Source organism: Sciurus vulgaris (genome assembly GCF_902686455.1).
Source record: "Sciurus vulgaris genome assembly, chromosome: 6".
Taxonomy (NCBI): Eukaryota; Metazoa; Chordata; class Mammalia; order Rodentia; family Sciuridae; genus Sciurus; species Sciurus vulgaris.
The window spans coordinates 101,817,951-101,843,696 of record NC_136466.1 but is presented as its reverse complement, the minus strand read 5'-3'; the positions used below and the strand labels follow the sequence as shown (position 1 = coordinate 101,843,696).

Genomic DNA, 25,746 nt, shown 5'->3' with positions numbered 1-25,746 from the left:
TAGAGATTCATATTAGTGAAACATGTAAATGATATTTTTACATATTTGCAACGAATGTGAAATTATAATATCTGTGATTTCTGTTAGAGGTATTTCTAATTCTATAAGTTGTTATTGCCTATATTTATGATTGATGGAAATTCTAAATTTTAGGCAGTCCTTAATTATAAATGAAAGCATCATTTTTGTTTTCTCATCAAAGGACACATTGAGAAACTTGTACCTTGGTTAAAATTTTGCATTGAGCACTTAAAGATTGGAATTGAGAAATCTTGCATTGAGCACTTAAATATTGGAATTGAGAACACCCTTATATTAATCCTTATAGTAAAGTACTCATGTTCTGTTAAACTGAAGACTACTAACAGTGGAAGAATCCAGGAATAAGTCTAATAGAAAGGGAAATGGCATTATTAAGTTTCTGCCAAGTAAATATAAAGCAATATTTATATTCCAAATAGTCATTGTATGGATGTTTAAAAAATTGTGAGTCTGCTCAAGTGTGCCAGAGAAAATATAAAATGAATTTTATTTTGAACAAACCACCACGAATATCTCTGGATTCTCTGAGCGAAAAACTGCAGTTTCCATTCCTTGGTGTTTTGTAGTTAGATAATAGTGCTGAGTATTTATAGGTTTCCTTATATAACTATAGTTCTTTCCATTTTTCTTGTCAGAATAGTTTATTTTCTGTCCATGCTCCTGTTTTCCTTGAATTTTAGTATTGGATTTACAGACTTTTCTCTGGCTCTACTCTTTTTATAGAACCATATTCCTCAAGTTCAATTTATTTTTAAGTTGGATACTTTATGTGTCCATTCCCTTTAGAGCTCTAAAAAGAAAGTGTATTATTGACCAGATAAAGCTATTAAAGTAACTATTATGAAATTTATTTTTAGGACCTTGGTCACCTCAATGGCTCTTTAGGGTTTAAGATATGCTCCAAGTAGCATGTACCATAATCTGGGAGGTACGGTCTGTGATTTTCATTGCTTACTCGGCACCTGCTCAATATGAGCACTTGCAATCCATCATACTTCTCCTCCACCCACTACAATTATGTAAGGGCCATTAAGGGGTTGAACCTCCAAATTAAGACATCTTTTCTTAGTCTCCATTTCCTTGCCCAGAACCTGTTCCAGAAGCACCCTTTCCCTTGCTCTCTCAGTCTTTATGCTCTATTTTTCAGATTACTGTTATTCTATTTTTTGAACCTCTGCAGATAAACAATGATTTTTACCTGCTAAAAATTCTATTCTTAGTGATCTTCCACTCTTTTCTCTTCACATTTTCCCTTGACAATGTCATTCAGTTTTGTCACTTTACCAGTCTCATCTGATTTTATTAAATCTGAATCCTTATCATCAAGGCTTCCCTGGGCTACCATCTGCACTTTAGTAACCAGCTGCATTACCTCATCTAGGTGTCTCCAATGCACCTAGAATTCCACCTGCCTAAACAGAAAAGCAGTCTGTCATGCCCTGATTCTTCAGTTAAAAAAGAAAGCTCTGATGATAAAACTCGAATTGTGTTTGTGGACTTGGTTCTTTGTCTTACATGCTTCTGAAAACCATCACTTCCAAGTGTGCTGAATCAGTCGAAAATTGTGGCCAGGGGTCATGCCAGTTGTTGCTGTCACAGCCAAACTTAGCTCTAGGTTGACAGTAAAATTTTATTGCAACCATTTGAAACCCTTGAGAGCTCAGGAAGTCATGTCATCATTTGGAAAATTGTGCACATTCAGAGAAAGATCAGGAACTGTCCCTATTCTTTCTCCTATGTGAGAAATGCATTTATCTCTGCTATTCTTGAATATGATAAAAGCAGAAATCACTATGGTTTGGGCTGCAATTTTTCCATTATAAAAAAAAAAAATACTTCAAGCTCACACTGATGGTTGGATCCAAACTTTTGCCTTAGCACCCAAGAATGCTATGTTAGAATTTATAGGATAGCAAGTGGCCCTCAAGTTATGCTTGAACCATGTTTCGAGTGTCCATTTTCAGGATGGCTTCTTTTCTAATGTTATTTATTTATTTTTTTTTTATAAACTATACAAACTTTATTCGAGTTCTCCCCATTTTCTGCAAGGGTAGGGTCTGTGATGATGTTGAAAAGATTGGTATTTTCAGTCTGAGAAAAATATTTTTTAAGGATTCACTATAGTTCTAAATTTGATGAGTACTAAATCAAGTTATTCTGTTTCCAAAATCCTTGTTTCTGAGTACTTTTATCTTTCTTTCTTTGAATTGGGAAACGTTAGGGTATGTGTTTTTAAAACACTAGAGAATAAATGTAAGATTAATTTACAGTTCCTGGACATACATGTTTTATGTATTATAAATTGTATTGGGAATGCTGACAAAATTGGAAAATCAAGAATATCTAAGAATGTCTTATTGGATGTTTCATCAATTATTTTGCATCAAATAAAAAACTGCCAGGTAATGAGAATTCAATTCAATTTGTTAGAAATATTTAATAAATCCTAGAAAGTTTATCTGAGCATTTTTTGGATACTTTTCTCTTTCTTTTATTACATTATCATTTTAAGGTCCAGCAGGTGAACTTTCAAAGTGTGAAGTGTGATATGTCTGCACAAAACTGTTGGGTAACATTTGAAAAGATATAGCCAGAGGCATCCGACTGAAGATGGAACTTATGTGTCAGACACAGAAAATCCAATTCAGTTTTGTCACCAAGTCAATTTTTTCTGTGTTTATTGTTGCAAAGGCTTCACCCTGCAGTAATGTTGGTATCATTTCTTTTCTTGAGAACTACTGATATAGTTGCACAGTATTTTGTTTTAAAACCTACTGTCAGATCTCTTAAAAGAATGTGAAAAACTGAAATAATTCTCTGTATTTGAGAATATACACCTATGGTTATTTATATTTGTAGACCTGCATATTCATGGGTAGACTTGAAACAGTATGTATCTTGGATTTAATATTATATCTCAAGCTGAATATAAAATGTTCATCAATTCACAATTTATTTTTTCTCTTATGTTCATAACAAGGTGGCAGCCTGAGGAAAATGGTCCCTTTTCTATTCCGCTGGAATTCTGGATTAATATTTTAAAAAAGATTTTAAGCTTATTCTTTTAGATATACATGATAGCAGAGTGTATTTTGACATATTACACATAAATGGAGAATAACTCATTCTAATTAGGATCCTATTCTTACTGTTGTACATGATGTGGAGTTTCATTGGTGGTGTATTCATGTATGAACATAGAAAAGTTACGTCAGATTCATTCTACTGTCTTTCCTATTAATATCCTGTCTCCTTCCCTTCATTCCCTTTTGCCCAGTCCACTGAATTTTCTTCTTCCCCTCCCCACTCTTGCTGTGTGTTAGTATCTGCATATCAGAGAAAAGATTTGACCTTTGAATTTTCAGGATTGGCTTATTTCTTTGTTATATGTTTCAAGTAAAGTTAAGCAATCTGAAATTAAATTAGGAAGTACTTTCAAAGACATCATTACTAAAGAATTGCTTCTAAATTTCTAAAACATATCAAATTTTAATTACGTGAAATAAAACTAGGATTAATGGTAAATATTATTTTTCTTTTTCTCTTTGATTTCTTGCTACATTTCTCAGACATTAACATTTACAAAAGTTAAAGTGTATTTGGTGTTTCACAAATCCCTATGGTTGTAAAATGTGTAGTTTATAATATGGATTTTGGAGTATATAAATTTTGTTTTATCTTGATCTCCAAATGAAATTTCTTGACTCCACAATATTAAGACCTAAAAGTTAAGTAATCCTTCCACAAATGCTATCACATGATGATTAAAAAGCATTTTTAACTCATCGTTGGATATTAGGATTCTCAAAAACAAGTGGTTTGTTTTTCCGTGAGGATACTGTCCTTCCCTTTGTAAAACTCTCTTCTCTACCACCCTCCTGCTTTGTTAAGGTACAGACTACACATTCTTCTGCTCTCAGTGCACGTCTCTTCTTCAAACCCTCAAGCAGAACAGGTGTCCCGTCGTAGCTCTCTCTTCTCTGCCTTCATGGCACCCATCAGATTTTATAATTAGATATTATATCACACTTTTTTTAACCCACTAATCTGTGAAATGCATAAGAATAGAAACTGGATTTAATCTAATGACAATTTCACCCCCACTTTAAATGGTAGCTAAAGTTTGATGTAAGTTGGCGAATGAATTAATTCATTCACATATGTCCTAAAAACCATGCACTTAGTTATGCTAAGAAAAGCTCAATAAACATCTGTGGCTAGTTTATTTGATTGGGTAGTTTGATATATTCACTAGCATGTGTTTAATTTGCTTCTTCACTTCTTAGTAAACACCTTATTTTAAAACTATTTTATATCAGATTTTATTTTTTAATTTAATGATAAAAATAAGGAATTGTATATTTATATAGGGCGTCATGTGCTGTTTCTATACATGTGTGCATTATGTAATATCTGAATAAGGTTAAACATATTTATATTCTCATATTATCTTCTTCCTGGAGAAAACTTCAAGATCCTTTTTTCCCTAGATTTTTTAAATATATAGTACAGAATGGTTATCTACAGCCATCCTACTATGCAAAAGGACACCAAAACTGCATTCTCTCATCTGAATGTAACTCAGTACCCATTATCAGCTTCTTCTCTCCTTCCCTTCTCCTTCCTCTCACATCCTCTGGTAACCACCACCCTATTCTGCACTTCTCTAAGATCAATGTTCTCATACCCCACGCACATGTGACATGATGAGTCTCTGTGTCTGACTTATTTCACTGGCAAATTTCTTTCAATTTTATTTTTGGGTCTATGCCCTACTTGGATAAAGAAGAGTAGGAAATTAGGTTGTAGGCTAACTTCCATACAAATTATTCTCAATTACATACACCCAGTTACAAAAGATAAGTGAGCTGTTTGACCATATAAAATATCTAAATTATATAAAATCACAATTTATAAAATGTTGGGATACACTGGCATTTTTCAAACAACTCTAAAAATCTTCATGTCTATTTATTTAAGTAATTATTTATAATACTTATTGACCTAGGTATTTTATATGTACTATTAATTTTAACCTTTCCATCAATATAAATCAAATGAATTATTAAGTGCACTTACAGAAAAGGAATCTGAGGTATAGAAAGGGCAACTACTTTGTTCAGGATATGAAGATACAAATAGAAAAATCGTAGTTAAAACCCTGGTTTTGTTTAAATGCAAAGCCTGTGTTCTTCCCTCTAATGCTGCTGCCACTCACCAAGGCCACTCATCAAGTGCAAGTGTTTTTATATATGCAGTCTAATACAGTTTCCTTTTACCCTGCAAGGGACAGGATCATGTCATACTTAGGACTGCAGGCTCTGCAGCTGCAATGACTGGGACTGAGGCCAAGCTCTGCAGTTTACTAGCTATGTGAACCTAAGCAAATTATTTAATCACTCAGTAGCTCAATTTCTCTGTAAAATGGAACCAGTAATAAATAGCACCTATTTCCAAGACTGCTGAGAGGATTAAATGAATTAATATTTAAAGTACTTAGGACAATTCCTGGCACACAGTGAAGTTTAAAACTAAAATCAACATTATAATATGACAATTGGTGGCAAGAGAATTAAGCAATTGTACTTGTCATTACTTATAAATTCATCTGTATAAAGCAACAATTGTTTTGAATATGTACAACACATATCACATCATTTATTTAGTTATATATTTTCATCAAATAAGCCTGTATTTACATCAAGGTATAGGGTAGTACACACTGACGTTAAAAAGAATATACATAGATATTCTTTATATATACATACATATATCATACACACATATACTACATGTATGGTCTATGTGCATTTGAAAATACTAGTTCATTTTTATTTTGGTCAGAGAGTTATGGGTGTTCAGAAATGAAGATAAGAAATACTACTAATTTATAGCTTTTAGGAAAAACATGAATAATTTTGACATTTTGAAACCACACTTTGTTTTCAGTTGAAGATTTCAGTTTTTATTTTTAATAAAGCCCTCTGAACTCATCCAAGTCTTAATTCATTTTGGCATAATAGTTTGGCAATGTTGCATTTTAAGAGCTCCCTTGGTAACTATCTTAATTTCCAGAAATAGTGTCAGTGATGAAAATGAATTTGAGTGCCATTCCTGAAATTTAATCATGTCACATTTAAACAGCCAGGAGGGAAATGTATATGGTTATTGTGGGCCACATAGCCCAATAAATGAAAACAATTCTAGTTATTTTTAGATTAGTTCACTAATGTGCTATCAATTTCCATTGCACTTACTCTGGTTTAAATACCATGTTCTGTTAAACATACATGGCAAGGTGTATCTGTTCTTATGAGAATTCGATTCTCATTCCTGTCCATCATCATTTTCCTTTCAAGCTGTTTATGGACATGACTGCCTGAACACTTGAGCTTACATCATTTAAAAGCAACAAGGGAATCTAAATGAGGACTTTAATTAGAAGAATTGTTGTAATGCTGTAATCAATATGATAGGAACACCTGAATGATTTTCACGTCTCAATCAACAGCAATTTCATTTAAAATGGAAAATAAAAGTAAAGGATAATTAAGATCTGTCAAGATAAATGAGTAAGTTGTATGGGTCATATCTAAAAAGCTAAGGTGAACTTATTTAAATCACAAGTATTATCATCTTAACCCACCTATAAATATAATTAGTAAATAATTACTGGAACTTTTATAGGAAAATTTTATGTCCAAAATTAAAGGGTTAATTTTCAACAGAAAAAAAGAAATACAATTTGCATTAATATTCATTGAGTATCAATGAATGCTGGAGTACCAATATATACCAGTGGTGAACCAGTTGAGTACCTAAGTGCTGAATTACATTTTATTATATTGCCAAAAGCAGCTTTACAATACTGCTTTAAAAAGGAAAGATAAGTAAAAAGAATTTGATAGTAGTTGAAAACACTGAGAAAAATAAGATCTTATTCCTATTCTTAAGGAACTAAAAATGCTAGGTTCATTCATTCATTGAGTAGATTCCTTATTGAACACATACTATGTGTAACACTCTGGGCAGTTATAAAATCTCTCTTTCACGGAGCATCAACTCTATTGAGGGAATAGTCAATAAAAAACAATAAATCTGAAAATAATTGTTAGTGATTAATGTGAAAGAGAAAAAAACAAAGCAGAAGAGTGTGTTCCAGTATGCTGAGGTCAAGAACACTTCATTGAGATTTTTCTTTTTCAATTACCTGAAGGCAGGATGGGGATGTGTCACAGTGGCAAATACTGCAGAAAAAGAGTAATGGGAAAGGAAATGTTCTAGGACAATAGTGCACCAGTTATGTGCTAGAAACAGTTAGGAGGTCAGCGTGGCTACAGTTGTGCACCAGAAAGAGTGACAGAAGATGGAGTGGAAGAGAGAGGAGTGAGCAAGGTTTGGATAGAGATGTGTCCTGTGAGTCTCAGAATACAAGGGCTGTAACTTTTACTCTTCCTAATGACAGCAAAGTGAGACACTGGGCTGCGAGGTGGTGCTTTCTCAACTTTTCTTTAAAGGTTATTTCTGGCAGCTGGATGGAGAATAGGTAGGAGGGAGCATATGTATAAGCAAGGAAATACTCCTTGAAGTAAATTTGCACGGTGGGAGTTCTTTAGGCCTTTGAAAAAACATTTTTGTCACCTCCTTTGTTTATAACCCCCACCTCCATAATTAAGAACACATTTCTTCCTGGTGTCTGTGCATGTGAGTAAGAGGGTATAAGCCTGTGTGAAAGTGTGAGGAGCGTGTGAATCCGTGTGGAGCGCGTGTGTCCCTGTGTCAGAGCGTCCTATGGAGCCTCCTGCTCAGCGTGGAGCCATGGCTTAAAGCTTCCACGCCTTCCTCTTTTCTTCCTTTTCCTTTTCTGTATTCTTTTTAGTGTTTGCCAACTAGCCTTCTCTTGTGTTTCATCCTTTTCTGTTAGCTATACTTTCTATTTTTTTTCCTGCCACTTATTTTCCACTTTTCATTCCCCAGATGAGAGGGAGTAGATACAAGGCAGGGGAAGAGGCAATGAGAGAGGTGAGCTTAGTCCAAATTTTTCACATAGTGCCCTATCTTTAAATTTTATTTAAAATATAATTACTCTTTCCAGGTTATACAGGTAATAAAGGGAATTTTCATAAAATTAAAAAGATGCCAACTGTAAGATGAAGGTGATTCAACTATAAATATTAAGTTGCTTCCTTTATGGAAATTTTTTTCATATTTTTGCCATTTGTTTTCTGCTGCTATGTTTAATTTTATGGAACTGAAAGATACAATAAACCAAGGATAATTAATATTCCTCTTCCATCTTTATTGTAAATATTTTCAGTTTATTTTTGTCTTTTACTATTTTTATAGTTATGTTATTTTTGTCAGTTTTATTCTTTTGCAAAGTCTATATTTATTATTTCATAAATACAAAATTCCACCAAAATAAATTGAACTTAAGCTATTGATAAAAACATGAAAGAAGTAAAGCAAATTAACTGTGTGCATGAGATCAAGATGGACTAAAGACCACTGGATTTGAATCCAGGATAGTCATGTTTCAGTACAGGTGTCTTCTGACACCACCCAGCAGTTTGTCTCAGTCATTATCCCTTCTTTCTGAAGTACCTTTCCAAATAGTTTCTCTGCCATTATTACAGTTGTAAACTGACCAGTGGTAGCACTCTGGGACATGATACAAAGCCCAGAAGAAAATTTATCAGTTTTGCTGCAGGGTGGAAGCTATCACATTAGATATAATCTATTTAATGTCAACTCCCAAGATCCTAACTTCAAGCAGCTTAGAGGTGGTGCCATCTGTAACATGAAGGTGCTTTTCTGTGGCCCTGTGGTGAATTCTCAATGTTCTCAGTGTGTAAAACTAAATCTTCAGGTCAAGGAAGATTTGTCCACGTTCAAAGGAAAATCTTAAACATAGTGTATAAGTACAAAACCAAGTCAAAGAAAAATAGAAGATTTCATTAAACACAATATCAAAAACTGATTGGAAGATATCAGGCACAAACTAATGGCAAATAAATGGACAGCTGATTTCAATATATGCCTCCATAATCAATGAGGCGTCTTTCTTCTCAAGGGTATTTTCAGATGTAGTAACCTCAACAAAAGTTTCTGATGAGGCTATAGACAGGTTTCAACTCTTGGTTTCAAGCTCCAGCTCACATCCAGTTTTCTTGAATTTCTACATGTTGGCAGTCAGCTGTGTCTTTGGGTAGCAAAGGCATCTTTCCCTCTTTCCTGATTTAGTGTTTATTTCATAAGCCCCTCCTCCCCCAGATAGCAAATCTGATCTCCACCCCAATTCTTTAATGCCCTAGGTCTATTCTAGAATGTTCACATCTTCCGATGCTAGTTCTTCTCAAACTGATTCAGAGAGCTAGGAATGGATCAATTCAGGGTGACAATCATCCCTAGGCAGTTCTCATGAGTTCCTTAAACAGTCCTCCCTGAAGGAAAATGGGAAGAACTCTCCCTCCAGTTGCTACCCTGTCCAGGCTTCCTATGGGTCAGAAGTTGCCTTAGCATGTGAGAATGTGTGCTAACCCAGGTGTGGTTTTAAGCTCTGCTTATTTCCAATGCTTCTTGGAAGTTCCTCTGTTCTGTCCCAGAATTATTTTGGTTTGTTTGTTCTTCCTCATGTTAGGAAAGTGTTAATTTATAGACACCATAGACATGTTTTTTAGCACAACTATCAGCACTGACCAGGCAGTCATCTTCATTTTCCAGGAAACAAAGGATCAAAGCGCTGTGCCTGGGACTGGTCAAGAGCCAGACCTGCATATCAGTTAATGTAGTAGGTGGTCAGGTAAGTGCTTTATGGGAAGGTTGTTGGACTAGCTGCTTGGCTGGCACCTGGTCTCTGGTTGGATGGTCTGTCTGCTTCCTCAGTCTTCCCTTTTATCCATATGTGCCTTGTAGCTTTCCTTATCAACCCTTGCTCAATGTCTTTTTCCAATTATTTTAAGCCAAGAAAAAATTTCCCCCTGGTTTAATACTTTGCTTCAATATTCAGAATTTGATTATTTTACAAGAAATAACATTTAAAAAAAGATACATCCCAGCCCTTAAAAACATTCCAATCACTCCAAGTCCAACCCCAGTGCAAATCTGGGGAAGGTAGGGTGTGAGCTGATGTTGAAGGCTACCCTCCCACCCCATCCTAGCCCTGAGACCTAGGGCCCATTTGTCCTGGAAAAGAGCGTCCTTTGGGCATCTGTGCCCTTGTGGAAGAGAGCAGGGGCTCCCACTGCCATCAAGAGCAAGGTCCCCTGCTAGTCCCAGCCACCAGGAGATGCAGAAGCTGAGGCCTGCTCCTCTGGTCCCTTCTAGATCCAGAGGCTGAGAGGAAGACTGGCTGGGCTCAAGGATCCAGCCACTCAAAGTCAGTCTCACATCTGGTTATGATGGAGAATTGACTTAGCACCAACAAAAATTTAGGAGGCAAGGTCAAGAGAGGGCGCCACACTGTCCAAGCTCCGAGCCCTGGGACCAGCTCTGTGAAGGAGCCAGTGAAAGTCCAGGCAATAGGCCAGGGCATGGGCAGGCATCACTGTGTCTAGGGGTTTGCCCACCATTATTTTAGTGCAATTTTTCAGGTTTGGGATGATGAGTATATGGTTTTTTGATGATTATATTGTTTATATGTGTAACTCATATAAATTATTCAATATTATTCCCTATTTTATTTTATAAAGACCATGTTGGAAAGGAAAGGAAGAAAGGGAAAGTAGGAAATGTGCAACTGTGTCTAAAGAGAGAGAGGAAGAGAGAGAGAGAAGTAATGGTTTTATTGTATATTCATGTTTACCTTGATCATCTGTATCTAAAGAGTTTTCTCAGATTAGAGGAAAATGCAGTTTGGAATACAAAGACCTGCATCCTTATTAATTCTGCTTCTGCAACCAACTAATTAACTAATTGTGAAAGCTTGGGCGAACCACATTATATATGTATCTCAGTTTTTACATTTGAATTCTTATCTGCATCTTTGTTTTGAGTTTGAATGATAATGTTGTGATGCTAAGATAGTGTAATATACACAAAATCTATAGCATATGAAGTTTCCCATAAGTACCCAATGATTGTAAAGTGACATCATTAGTGTTTTTAATTATCTGTGTTTCTGCCTAACTTAGGCCCAATGTCATCGACTGTAGTCTGGTTACTATTTTTTTCCCCACTTATTTTTTTTTTTTTTTTTTTTAAGGGGTTTAACACTTTCTGCCTCTTTGGAAACATTTCACACAAATGTTTATCCTGCCGTTGACCTATTATTTCAAAATTTGACTGTCTTAGTCTTCTAATAAGACAAATAAATTGTTTGTAAAATCCTTGCTGATATGAGGTACAGGTCAACTGACTCAGTCTTCATTTATACCTTTTATTTGTGATAGAGGCTCCCTGTCTGTCAAATCCAAAGTAACCCCTCTGGTAGTATTAATCTAGGTAATACAACTCTCAAAATGAAAATGAAATTCCTGGGCAAAACAGGCTTGGATATCTGAGGGACGGTTGCCATTCTTTTCTGTCCATGATGCTACTCCTATGTATACTATGAACTGAAACATACCCTGAAAAATATGTGTGTGCTAATAACATTAATGTCAATAAATATGGAATGTGCCATTTTGAACAATTATGAACTCTGGAAGGAATGGTATTGATTTTGGCCCAGATTCCATAATAAATGGAGGATACATAAATAAAATCATTTATGTATGTGTATGTATCTCTGTATCTCTCTCTGTCTCTCTCTCTGTCTATATATATATATATATATATATATATACACATACATACACACACACACACACACACACACATACACATATATATGAAAATACTTACTATACTGGCAATTTCTTCCCATAAACTCTCCTGGGCACTCACAGGAATAGTTAGCAACAAGGTCCGTACATATTCCACCATTTTTGCAAGGCTCAGCTTCACATTCATTTATATCTGAGGAAAAAAGAATAAATGAAGTTAGCTATTGTTAAAAAAAGATAAATAAATGATTAGATATTAGAAGGTTTTAGGCATTTTGAATGAAAAAGTCTGAGTAATGCTATTCCTTTTGGTGTGTGTGTGTGTACATATGTCAATGATATAAATGCTGCTTAAACCAACAGTTCATTAAAAATAAATTTAATCAATTTCAAATACAATTGAAAATCCAGATGAAGGATCAACAGAACTAAACCATTCTCAAATTCTAAAAATATATATGAATAATTTGGGGAAATATTCAGTGTATCCTTAGAATTAAATCAAACAAATTAACCTTGATAGAGAGATGAATTGGTTTTACTTACAAGATCTAGAAACCACCCTGCAGCAACTGCCAATTAACACTGTCTCATTTCATCTTAATTCATTAAAATTCTAACTGACAGAGATGTTTTAGTTTTTAAATAGTTTGCCTTTGATGAATACGATGAGAAGCAAATTAGAGTTAATCGCTAAAACTCATTACATGCAAAGTATAATAAATGTAAATGATGATCGCTTCCTAATCTCATTCAAGAGTTTCTAAAGTTAGGATGACTAAGGGGACTTACCTTTGATATACCATTATCACACATGATGCAAAACCATATGTAATAACATTCAGCAAATTATACTAATTTCCATGCTAATTTTGGACAACAGAGAAAATGAGTATGATTTGAACGCAAAAAGAAAAAATGATTAATTCAGTCAAATATCAATCGCTGATATTTCCAAATCATTCCCCGTATTACCACACACCACACTGGGTTCTGTAGTGCTAGTAAAGTAGGTGGAAAACAGGCAGCTCCCTCATCTCTTTCTCCCCTTTTCAGTCCTCCTACTCCAGTCAACTCCCTATTGGCCCTGGATCCCACATCTCTGTTACTGTTTTGTGTTAAACCACTTTACAAACCTAAACAGCATTACTTGGGAGTTCTCCAGGTACATGCCTTTCGCCTTTCACCTATTTAGATGGCAAACTTTCTACACGTATCTCCTGTCCTGCCTGTTTTTTGTACTTCTGAAATGCCACATTCTACTTGAAGACCATTGGTGATAAGTGTTTCCTGACACACTTCTTTTTTTTTTTTGGTTGGAGCGGGGCAGTATTAGGGATTGAACTCAGGGGCACTGGACTACTGAGCCACATCCCCAGCACTATTTTGTATTTTATTTAGAGACAGGGTCTCACTGAGTTGCTTAGCACCTCGCTTTTGCTGAAGGTAGCTTTCAACTTGCAATCTTCCTGCCTCAACCTCTTGAACTGCTGGGACTATAATAGTACACCGCCGTGCCCGGCTGTTTTCTGACACACTTCTAACAAAACAATAGAAATAGGGACTTGCAAACCAAAAAAAAACCCAAGTTTTCAGATTTAATGTGCCTTCGAATTCACTATATCAAAAATTGTTTCTTAAGTCCTAGGTTATCACAGTTGCTTAAAGCAATGTGATCACTAAATTATCCTCTCAAGGCAAAACAAGGTAAAAAAAAAAAAAAAAAAAAGTACCAGAATACCCTATTTGTCCTTTCTCTCGATTTCTGTCTTCTAAGAAGTATCCCTTCCTGAAAGCAGAGTTGGTTACACTCCCATGCATGGTGCACTATTGAAAGTGAGGTCTAATTTTCCTTAATTGCATAATGACTTTCTCTGAAGGCAGTCCTTTCTGTTTTAAGGTGTGCCAAACTGAGAGCAGAGACAATTCATGATTCTATTGAAAATAATTAAATAATTTCAGTATTTTAAAATGCAAAATAATAGAATAAGCTTAGGATCTGATAATGTCTAAAAAGAACTGTGTGCTGAAAATTATGACAAACTCTCAAATATCTTATACTGAAACACTTCAGAAAGAGAGAGAGCAGAGGGGAGGGAGGGAAGGAGAGGGAAAGGAAAAGAAGGGGAAAGAACTAACCTAAGTAATTTCTTCACTTTTCTATCTGATGAAATATTCAATTTTTCTTGTTGTTATCAAAACTTCACTTATTCTTAAGTGGCATGAAAATCTCTTATTTATTTTGTTGCAATTTAATTTAAGACAATAGTGAGGTATGCATACTTTGAAACATGCCTACTGTGCCTTTCCCTATACCACATTTACTGCAGTTTGTTTTAGATAAAAACATGCTATTGTTGATAAATTAAATCTTCATTTCTCAGAAGAAGCATTCCTTATTTTATGAAGTTAGACATAAAAAATTTATTTCCTTACATACGTGTATAGAAGAAACTGAGTTATGGTGTCTGAAGAAGGTCACAAAGGGGAATATATTTTGATTTCCAGTTTGAAGGAAATGTCTAATGAGGATTAATAAGGATAAGATGAGCTCTGTGGTGTACTACCTAGGAGGGAACCAGAATGAATCACAAGTTTGACGATATGATGGTCAGTTTAGATAATGAGTGGTTCACTTTGCAGCAGAGAATGTGACGGGGAGTTTTGGGATCTCAAGTCTAAGGATGCTGGCAAGGGAAACAAATTACAATAAACCCTTAGTGACAGGGAAGGAATTGCTTTTTATCTTTTGGCACTGAAGAGGTGGAGCAGGATAGGAAGGTATCCCCTTTATCCTCCTTCTTTAGAAGGACCTAGTGAAGCCAATTGTGGGATAGACTTGAGAAATGAGGAGAAGGCAGGAGAGAAACCCACACTAGATTTGGTATCAATAGTATGAGATATGATTTAATCCTCAGGTAGGAAGCCCTAAGAAATTTCTCATTTTAAGATTGAAATATATCATGAGCAAAATCAAATCCAACTCTTCTTCCTTTGAAATCTTAATAGAAGGAAGTTTTCCTAGTCAGTAATGTGAGAACAACCAAGGATTGTACATACTATTATTAATATGCAGGCACAGTTGTTCTTTGCTTCCCTAAATCTTCCATGTCTTTACACAATAAATAGTATCTAAAAATATGTGAATGTGCATCTAATCAAGACAAATCAACCATTGAAGCTTTTAGCTATAGGTTCATAAGACAAATCTAGAATCATCAACAAGCAAGTGATAATTAAGGACTTCTGATTCTAGGAAAAAAAAAAAAAAATCAAGAGTTAACACCTTTACCAGGGTTAACATGAGGTGGAGTGAATTGTGATTACATTTGAAGTGGAAATGCTTTACAGACATACTTAATTTATGTTAAAAAATAACCTCTTCATTGTTTAAATATTCACTGTACAATGTTTATTTTTAAAATTCAAACTACTTAAATCTAAATTTGTAAAATGTAAATGTTATTTTAAATGAATTATATATATTCTTTAGTACAGTATCAAATTTAGCAAAACATTTTTACATGTGTACATATCCAGTAACATGTGGGCTCAGAGAACATATGCAAATTACAGAGAAGCATTTATGTATTAGTATAATGCAGTTCTTTCAGCAGTAAGGCTATTCACACTGTGATTAACACTGCAAACGATCTAAACGGAAAATGACCTCAATTTGTATAAATCATGCTTAATTAAAGACTTCACAGAATATAATGAAATGAAAATTAAACATCTTCATAATAAATCATATATATTTGTTTTTGTCACAGATCAAGTCATTATCATTTCCAGAAAAAAAAGTCCACATCTATTCTAAATATGGTGGGATTTAGCAGACTATTTGTATATATAAGAACAATTTCACATAGCAGTCCTTACATAAAATAAGAATTTCTATGTTTAATTAATTTTATAGCTCATTTGTAATAATAATGATAGTTTTAAGGTGTGAGATCAGTTTGTATACTTGTCCTTTTGAAAGTTCACCATATATACATCTTTACCCTCAGAATTATTTAGTTACTTCTAGACGTCTGGATTTTTGTCAAACCCAATATTGTGCAAATTATAGCCCAAAGTCATGACTTGCAACAGCAGGCTGTCAAAATTTTTTTGAAAATCAAAATTACATTGCTTGTTCTTTATTTGTGTCTTCATAAAGCAAGGCATAATTCTTTTTTTGGGGGGCGGGGGGCCAGGGACACCATGTTGCTTCTTTTCAGAGAATTATATTTAAATACAGTAATCCTAGTCTTCATTATAGGCTCCCATAACTGGCCAGAGAGAAAATGAAGATTTCTAGACTCTAATTCTCTGGAACCTCCTCCAGAAATAAAAAAAATTAAAAAAATAAAATAAAAAAACCACAAATTAATTAACCAACTAATTAGCTAATTCATTCATGACTTTTCCTAGCTCACCTTTGTTCTCTGTAGAGAAGAATCATAGTAGTTTGCATTCTTGGGTCATCATTGTCCCCATTAATCCTGAATTCCCTCCTAACTCCTTAGGTGGATGCTGAAATTCTAGCAGTTTACTTACATTTACTTTGTCAGCTTGGCTTACATTATTTTGAATACTGAACACCTTTTACACTAAGACATACAAAACTTCTATGGACAGAAGTCCATTTAAATTTTCCCTCAGTCAAACTATTCCCATATTATACCCAAGTATATACCAAGCCCAACAAACATCAAGAAAGAACTCTGAGTGTTATGGTATTGACAGTAGGCAAAATTATTGGTTATGATAGCCATTACCTAATTAGGGGATTAATACATCGATGTGGATTAACTGGGTGGTAACCATAGGCAGGTAGGGAGTGGTTGTAGGAGGTATGTCACTGAGGCATGCCTTTAGGGTTAACTTTTTTGTCCCTAATGACTGGAACTCTCTCTGCTTCCTCATTGCCATATTCTGAGCTGCTTCCCTCCACAATGATGTTCTGCCTCACCTTGGGCCCAGAGTTACGGAGTCAGCCTTCTGTGTACTGAGACATCTGAATCATGAACCAAAATAAACTTTTCCTCCTCTATGTTGCTCCTGTCAAATTTTTGGTCACAGAAATGAAAAAACTGACTAAAACATTGAGTCTTTGGCTGAGCACCCATGTTTTGAAATTAAAAGGACACCATGGTAGTGTTTTCTTTTTAGTTTTTTTTTTTTTTTTTTTTTTTTTTCCATTTTGCAAAGACATGATTTCTTGATTTTCTTTTTCCTTTCCCGTGGGTATCATCCCCTGCAATATTGTTATTGACTGCTATAGCTGGTGAACACTTATTTTCAAGGGCCTACTATTTTTGATCCTTAACAACACATCTTCCCTGAACTCCCCATTAACTATTAAATATTCCACAGACCTCTTATGAGTGATTGCCTTTAAAATTTGACCTTTAAGTTTTTACTTATCTAAAGTCTATGGTTTTTCATTTTTTCTTTTAAGTCTGAATGACTTTATGATGAATTTCTAGAATACCATTCTTCCACTCTAATGTTGAATTTAACTATGTCATAATCAGAATTACCTAGAGGATTTCCTAGTCATTTTAGGGACAAGTTTACTATATTTTTAATCTCCTAAACTTGAACTCCCTTTTAATCTGGCTTTGTGTTATGTTACTTGTAATTTATTTTTAAGTAGCAAATTAAGATCAACATTTCTTCAATCACATCAGATCATATGCAATTTTTTTTATAATAACTTATTGGTAACTTTTACTTACCAAGAACAGTAATGTAACAAAAGCTCCAAATTCACCCATCACCTCTTTTAAGCAAAGATCATATTCTCTGCCCATCTTTCCCCTGGCATCCCAGCACTTATTTTAATATCTCAATTTTGATGCAAATGCCTTTTGTATTAGTATCAAGGTGGTATCCATCCCAATTCTTTGGAATGCTTCCATACTGAATTATTCCAGTAAGGCTTATTTGCTCTTAATCAGCTATTTGGCTAGTGAAATAAGACAGCTGTTCCAAGGTACTTGTAAAGCCAAAACCAGCTGAGAAGCTGGTTAAGGAAGGGATAATCAAGAGGGTTCAAGTCTCTGTAACTGAAATATTTGATGACTTGAAAAGATTCATAAATAAAAGTTACATGAAAAACATACAATATAAGCAAAAAAAAAAAGTCTAACAAATTAAAAAAAAAAAAACAGATGCCTCCTTCAGTGAAAATTTTCACTAAAGTGCAAACCATCTTAAAGGATGATACATCAGTGGGCGTGCAGCATAATAACTTGTTCACAATAAATATTTGTTGATTGGTAAGAACTAACTGGGAATATTGAAGATGCAGAGACCAATAAAACATGTACTGTAATAGAGAGTTCATTGATTGAGGCAGGGAAGGGTAAGAAGGGATCTACTCTCTTTCTAAAAGGCATTCTATTGAGGAAATAATGGAAATTGAGCAATATTTTTAATTAATTGATGTGAACTGACTGGCTGCACTTTTTGAAATCAGAAAAGTCAGACAAAACTATATCATAACAATATTTCAAATGCCTTTTTTTGTAGTAGTGTGGGGCTTCATGCATGATATAGCATGTATTATATATTTCAATATTTATCTCAACATGTAGCATAACTACATAATCAGAAATTCTGATTTCAATGATCTTGTGTGAAGAAGAGGTAAAAATATTGTTTTAAGAGGAGTTTTGGTGATTCTGAAGGATATGCTAGATTGGCAAATGTTGAAAAGAACATTCATCAGGAAATTTATCCTTTCACCCATTCGTCAATTCATTCATCTATCTCTCTAACCATCAGTCCATCCATCCATCTACCTATCCACCTATCAGTCCATCTATATGACCATCTTTGGTTCTGTGTAGGTACTAAGAATGCAGCTAATGATTTATATGTTGTGGTTCCTTATTTTTTTTACTCCTTACAATCAGGTAAAAAGAGAAGGAAGTAAATAATTAGCTGCAGTACAAAATGGAAAGTGCTATACAGTAAAATGCAATCTCCTAAAGCAACTCCAAACACTGGAAACTAAATTGGTTTTGCGGCCTGGGGAATGTTTAGTTTGGGAGTTTAGTAGACTTTGGAAAATATTTTTGAGTAGTATTCACTTACTTATACATACTGTGCTCTGTGAATTATTTTTCTCCATGAATATGTACTTCATTATTATTCATATCAGCAATCTGTAGGTCTAAGAATGACTTCTCATTGATCTTATTGTTCTTTGCTTCAAGTATGTAAAGCATATATTCCCTGGCTCCCTACTTTTATTATGGTATGTTATCACTTATTCATTTTTGCATATTCTACTGCCTTATCCAAAAGAAATCACTCCATTCTGTCTGCTGAAAACCAACACCAAATTATTTCACTTTCTTCTCTTTCAAGTTTTTTTCAGTCAACTTTTATTAACCATTGTGATTTTTTATAGTGAATTATCAGAAACCCATAACAGGCTAGGTGAAATGGGATTCATATTGAAAGCATAGCTCTGATTTATGTATTCTGCCTTCACCCTCTCATTTACTCACTCATTCATTAAAATTCTATGAGCACTATCTATGAATCAGGCACTAAAATATATAATTGTGTGCATCAGTATATAAGGATGGTTCCTGTGCTAAGAGATCTCATTTCTACTCTTTTATTTAGGAGAGAGATAACTATAATGCAATATAGTGAAATAGGTGCCTTATAGTATTATGTACAAAATATTCTGTGATTGTAGCAGGAAACAGTGGCTTTGCCTACAAGAGATGTGGAAAATTGTTTAAAGGAGGTAATAACTGTGGCTGGTGTTTAAAGAATGAGCTGCAGTCTTTTTTTTTTTTTTTTTTAGATTGTCAACTTAATAAAGAATATAAAAGTACACAATGTTTTTTTTTGGGAAAACTGAGCACTTCAAGTGTCTAGAGCATGCACAATGACTGCAGGAGCAGGGCATGGGCTATAGGGGACCTTGGCTACTAAGAAGACAGGGATCATATTTTTATGGCCTTGTAAATTAAGTTAAGAAGTTTGAACTTTCATCTTTGTATACTGGGGGGAATTAATAGAGAATTCAACAAATGTGGAAGGGGGCATGAATTTAAACAGATCTTTCTTTTAGAAAGTTCATTAACATACTCTAGAATTTTATTATTGACAATATTTTGGAAACATGCTGAGTCTGTATCACTTGGACTACATATGATCTAGTGTGTTTGGATTTTTAGAGTGTTTGGGAAATTGCATATGGACTTTCTAATATTTAGGGTTGCTAGATACTGCAAATAAAATATACAGGATAAGCTTATTTGCAGTGTGCTTACAAAAATTAGTATGTCCTAAAATTCACATTTACCTGGGCATCTTGTATTTTATTCAGGAATTTGATTTAAATTCTCAACTACAATGTGACTTGCTCATTTTTTTTCTTTTCCTTTTCTATAAGCATTTTAATTTTCAGCATATGGTCATGTTTTCCATTTTGTATTTTCAGCAGGCTCCAAGGGAAACCAGCTACAGTAGAAAATCCTTAATAACAAAGAGTTTTCCTTAGGCTTTGCTCAAACTAAAATTTGTCACTTGCATTCTGTAAAGCATGTCATAATCTTCTGAGTTTACCTCTCTAGAAGCTTTAATAATACCAGTATGACCAAAACAGCACTTCAAGATAAAAGCTGATTGATAACACTTAGCACAACCCCACAGTTACAGTTTCTAAACTACATGCCAAACATTATGCTAAGCCTTTCATAGTGTACTAATTCATGGTATGAACTAGTTATTCTTATTATAATTTTTTAGGAGATGAGGGAAGAAAGGGAAGAGAAAATGGGAGATCTTTAGCTCCTTCTCTAGCAGGGCATTAATATCCAAGATATGCAAAGAATCCCAAAAAGTTAATACCAAAAAAGAAAATAACCCAATAAATAAATGGACAAAAGAACTTCTCAAAAAAAGAAATACAAACAGCTTTCAAATATACAAAAAAAAAAAAAATGTTCCCCATTCCTGGTAATGAGGGAAATGCAAATAAAAATTACATTTGAGATTTTATCTCATTTCAGTTATAAAGGCAATCATTAAGAGCACAAATAAAAATAATTGCTGGTGAGGATGTGGGGGAAAAAACTCACTATTACATTGTTGGTGGAATTGAAAATTGGTATCACCACTCTGGAAAGCAGTATGAGATTCCTCAAAAAACTAGGAATGGAACCACCATACAATCAAGCTCTTCCACTGCTTGGTGTTTATCCTAAAGAACTAAAATTAACATACCATAGAAATATGGGCACACTGATATTTATAGTAGTGCAATTTAAGGTAGCCAAGTTATGGAACCAGCACAGGTGCCTATCAACAGAAGAATGGGTAAAGAAAATGTGGCATATATACACAATGGAGTTTAACTCAGTCATAAAGAACAAAATTATGTCATTTGCTGGTAAGTGGATGGAACTAGAGATCATCATGGTAAGTAAAATAAGCCAGATTCAGAAATCAAGGGTCAATTTTGTTCTCTCATATGCAGAAGCCAAACCAAAATAAGAAGGAAAAAAGAGTGTATCATCCCCATGAAAATGGATGGGAGTTCTGTGGAGTAAAGGAAGGGTATAGATAGGGAATGAGGAGGAATGGGACGAGGGAGGAACTCTGGAAGGAAATATACCAAATTATGCTATATGCATGTATGAATATACTGCAGGGCATTTCAACGTTATGTATATCTATAGAAAACTAATTTAAAAAAACTATAAACAAATGGAAGATGAGTAGAGTAGAAGAAGGAGGATGGGGAGTTAGGAGGGGACAGGAAAGAGGAAGTAATGGTGATTGATATGGAGCAAATTATACTGTATTCTTGTATGATTATTTAAAAACGAACCCCATTAACTATAAAGAATTAGTAAACATATAAAAAAGAAAATGCAAATATCTTTCTCAGAGTCATACTGGTGGTAAAACTGAGATGAAAACTCAGATCATTTGCCTCTAAGTTCTGTGCTATTCATCAGTGTGCTTCATGACTACCAGGTCAGATTAGCATCCATCTCCACAAGCATTTCACATTTGCCTTCAAGGCACTGCATGCTAAGGAGGACAGATAAGGGACACCACACCATGTTTAGTTTCAAGCTATTATCATAACCTAATAATTATCATTTTTCTTCTAGGTCCTAAAGTTCTAGTTTGGAATACCCCCACCAAACACTTTATCATTCTTTATAATTTTCTTAAAATCTTGAGTAGGCATTTGTTTTAACATGATTTCACAAATCCACAACTGCTTATCTATGTAGAAAAGGATTTCTTTGGTTCTTACATTCTTTATTACATGCCTCTTAGCTTTATATTCAGATAAAAGGAATACATTTGTTTTGAAGTTTCCTTCTTTATAGAGGACATGGATACCTTTTATATCTGTGTAATTAAAACAGCTATTTTTCCTGAGAGACAATCCACATTTTATAAAAAAATCTTTATTGGAAAAATAACATTCATACAGAAAAGTATACAAAAAATTGAAGTTAAATGAGTAATTTATAAAGAAGACAGCCTGTGTAAAAACTACCATGACCAAGCACCAGAATCTAGACAGCACCTCAAAAGTCCTCATATTCCCCTTCCATTTACAACTTCTCCTTCACCCTCATAGAGGTAACTGATTTCCTGCTTTTTATGGGGTTCATAGTTTTGTTCTTTGTATAGTTTACAGTTTTGCCACTTAAATATATATTCCTAAGCAGCATCTTTAAGTTTTAACCTGTATCTGCCCTTTACAGTTAAAAGGCAGCTATTTGGTATGTGCTTTTGCTCTTTGTGGCTTCTTTCCCCCTCCTGTTGCAGGTGGCTAGTGAGTTCATTTCAAATGTTGTAGACCACAGGAATTTTTCTTTTCTATTGTTAATGGTATTTGTGTTGTTGGAAGTAAAAGTATCAGAGAATATGCTTGTAAATGTCTCTTGATGCACAAGAGTAGTGAATTTTTCCTGGTTATATGGAGATGTGAAATGACTGAGTCATAAAGATGCATATATTCCACATTAGTAAGTTATGCCAAACTGGTTTTTAAAGGCGTTGCAACAATTGGCATTCCTATCAGCAATTTAATTCATAATGTTTTTGAAGATACCAGCTGTATGAAACCTGCAGGTAACCACTTATTTCATTTTACATGCATATTGTTAAGAAGAAAGGCGTAACACCAATATATCTTTTAAAGATACATTTTCACCAAGAGGGACTTTTAAGGGAATGCTTTCAAACCCTCAATTTACCAAATTAAATTACATCTTTATTTTCAAGGACCTTGATATTTGTAAACACAGATAGAAACTTATACTAAAAATGTTGAACCAAAGAAAATTTGCAAGCAATGTTACATTTAAAGAACAGGCAGTCACTGATACATGGTCACATTTTGTATACCCAAAAAATAATTTGCCTTAACCCTTGAATTAACTTCCTAAAAAGAATGCTATAAATCAACTCTCATATACAGATACACAAAGATTCAGAGAATATAAAAAGAATACTTCAAGCTCCCACGTTTGATATCTCTAAAATTGTGTATTATAGGCATAATTAAATAAAACTATAATGAAGAATTATAACATACTTTTAAACTACTATGAGGAGTAAATAAAGTAATTTATGTTAAAAAATCTTTTCAACTTTAAAGACTGCAAAAAGAGTTATCCATATTACAACAATATGAGTTAAACCATATCCATATCATTCCATAGAATGTTTCTTGATTGTGTCACTGGAGGAAAATGTAGGTAGATATCTGGTGAGGCTTTATTATACACAGAAATTCTACTTTTGGGGATATCATCAGAGTCAATCAGTGGGTAGAATTTTTATAAACACTCTATGTAAAAGTGGCTCTACCTTGGAGAGGAATGAAAGATAGCATTGACCAATAAAATTGTAAAGCCCATGGGAATTTCAACCCACCAAATGGGATAATTCAACAAACACTCTTAATATGTTTCTTTCCAAGATGTGACCTTTACTTAAAAAGAAAGAAAGAAAGAAAGAAAAACACTAGTACATTAACTCTCCTTAAATTCTGGCTGATAGACCTCTGAGAGCTATACCTAGAAGATATAAATTATGGTTAGTAAATATAGAAAAGACTCCTTTTGAAACTCTTAGGAGTTTCCATCACCATCAAAGTGAAGGAGCTGGCTGGTTAGATTTTTCTCATTTCAGAATCTCTTCTACATAATATTAGAATTTTTTTGGGTTCCTGATTCCTGGCTGAGCTAGAGGCAACAAAACATCTGCCACAAAGGAGTCAGCTTCAAGCAACCAATTCATTACTCAGTGCCAAAATGCACTGCTTACATGCCATTGGTTTTCATCTTTTATTTTTTCTCCCATATTCATTGTTAAGGATGCCAAATTGGCATATTTTCTTCATTAAAAGTGATAATGTTGAAATTTGAGAGAACTCTGCTTTTGGCCAAGACTTTATTAGGTTGCTCCTGCCTGAAAAGCAATGTGTGGAAAACAACAATGTTCAAGATTCTGGACATTAAGATGTAAAGGACAACAATAAACCAGGTGACTCCTATCACTTACTGTTCTGAGAGGGATTTCAGACTAATGGATTGAGAGGAAGAATCCAGATGGAGCCTGGCAAACTACCTGGGCAAAAGAGAGTTATGAATGTTATGAAATTAGTACACCTAATGTGAGTATGGAGGAGTATGGAGGCTCCTGAAAAAAAAACTAGCACTATTCTTTTTTAATAACATATTTATATGTTTATTTTCTTTTTTTTATTGTAAACAAATGGGATACATGTTGTTTCTCTGTTTGTACATGGCGTAAAGGCATACCATTTGTGTAATCATAAATTTACAAAGGGTAATGTTGTTTGATTCATCCTGTTATTTTTTCCCTTTCCCCCACCCCTCCCACTCCTCTTTTCCCTCTATATAGTCCTTCTTTCCTCCATTCTTGCCCCCCTCCCTAACCCTAACTCTAACCCTAACACTAACCCCTCCACCCCCCATTATGTGTCATCATCCACTTATTAGCGATATCATAAACTAGCACTATTATATGACCTAGCAGTCCCACTACTGGGTGAACATTCTAAAGAAATGAAATCAGTATGTCAAAGAGATATCTTCACTCCATGTTCATTGCAGCACCATTCACAAAAACTAGTAGATGGAAACAACATAATTGTCCATCTAATGAGGAATGGATAAAGAAAATGTGATACACACCTACACACACACACATACATACAGTGGAATACTAGTCAATTATGCAAAAGCATGAAATCATACTCACGTGACATCATGGATAGAACTGGAAGTCACTGTGTTAAGTGAAGTGAGTCAGACATAGAAAGTCAAGTACCACACTATCTCACTCATATGTAACCTAAAATCACTGAAGTCATAAAAGTTGATGGTGGTATAGTGGTTACCAGAGACTGGAGAGAGTTGTGTGAGGAATAGGCATAGATTGATCAATGGATACAAAGTTACAGTTAACAGAAGAAGTTCTGGTATGCTATTGTACAGTAAGGTGACTAAGATAACAATTATGTTTCATATATTTCAAAAAGCTGGAAGAAATGATTCTGAATCCTTTCACCATAAAAAATTAAAAAATGGGAAGATAGATATATTTACTCTGATTTAAATATTACACGATGTACATGTGTTAAAACATCACGTGATACCCCATACCTTTGTAAAAATGCTTATATTTTGAAGTATTAATTAAAAAATATTTTTTGTGGTATTTTGGTTCAAACCTAGGAACTCATGTATGCTAGGCAAGCACTCCACTACAGAGTTATTCCCACCCCCAATATATTTAATTATAAAACAAGGGAAAGGAGAAAGAGCTGTGAGTCTGGAGAGGCCAACGAGGTTATGGTTTGCAGGATAGACTACATTATAGGAAATGACTTCCCAGAAAGAACCCTCAAAGATCTGTG

General features: G+C 34.3%; 1 protein-coding gene across 2 annotated transcripts in view; it reads right to left on the bottom strand.

Annotated features, from left to right (window-relative positions):
• Positions 1 to 25,746, bottom strand: part of EDIL3 (EGF like repeats and discoidin domains 3) — a 416,261-nt gene that overhangs the window by 173,781 nt on the left and 216,734 nt on the right. For both annotated transcript variants that reach the window (XM_079143471.1, XM_079143470.1), the window contains one exon: positions 11,887 to 12,000. In XM_079143471.1, the coding sequence (XP_078999597.1) occupies positions 11,887 to 12,000 (114 nt within the window). The remainder of the gene's footprint in view (positions 1 to 11,886; positions 12,001 to 25,746) is intronic.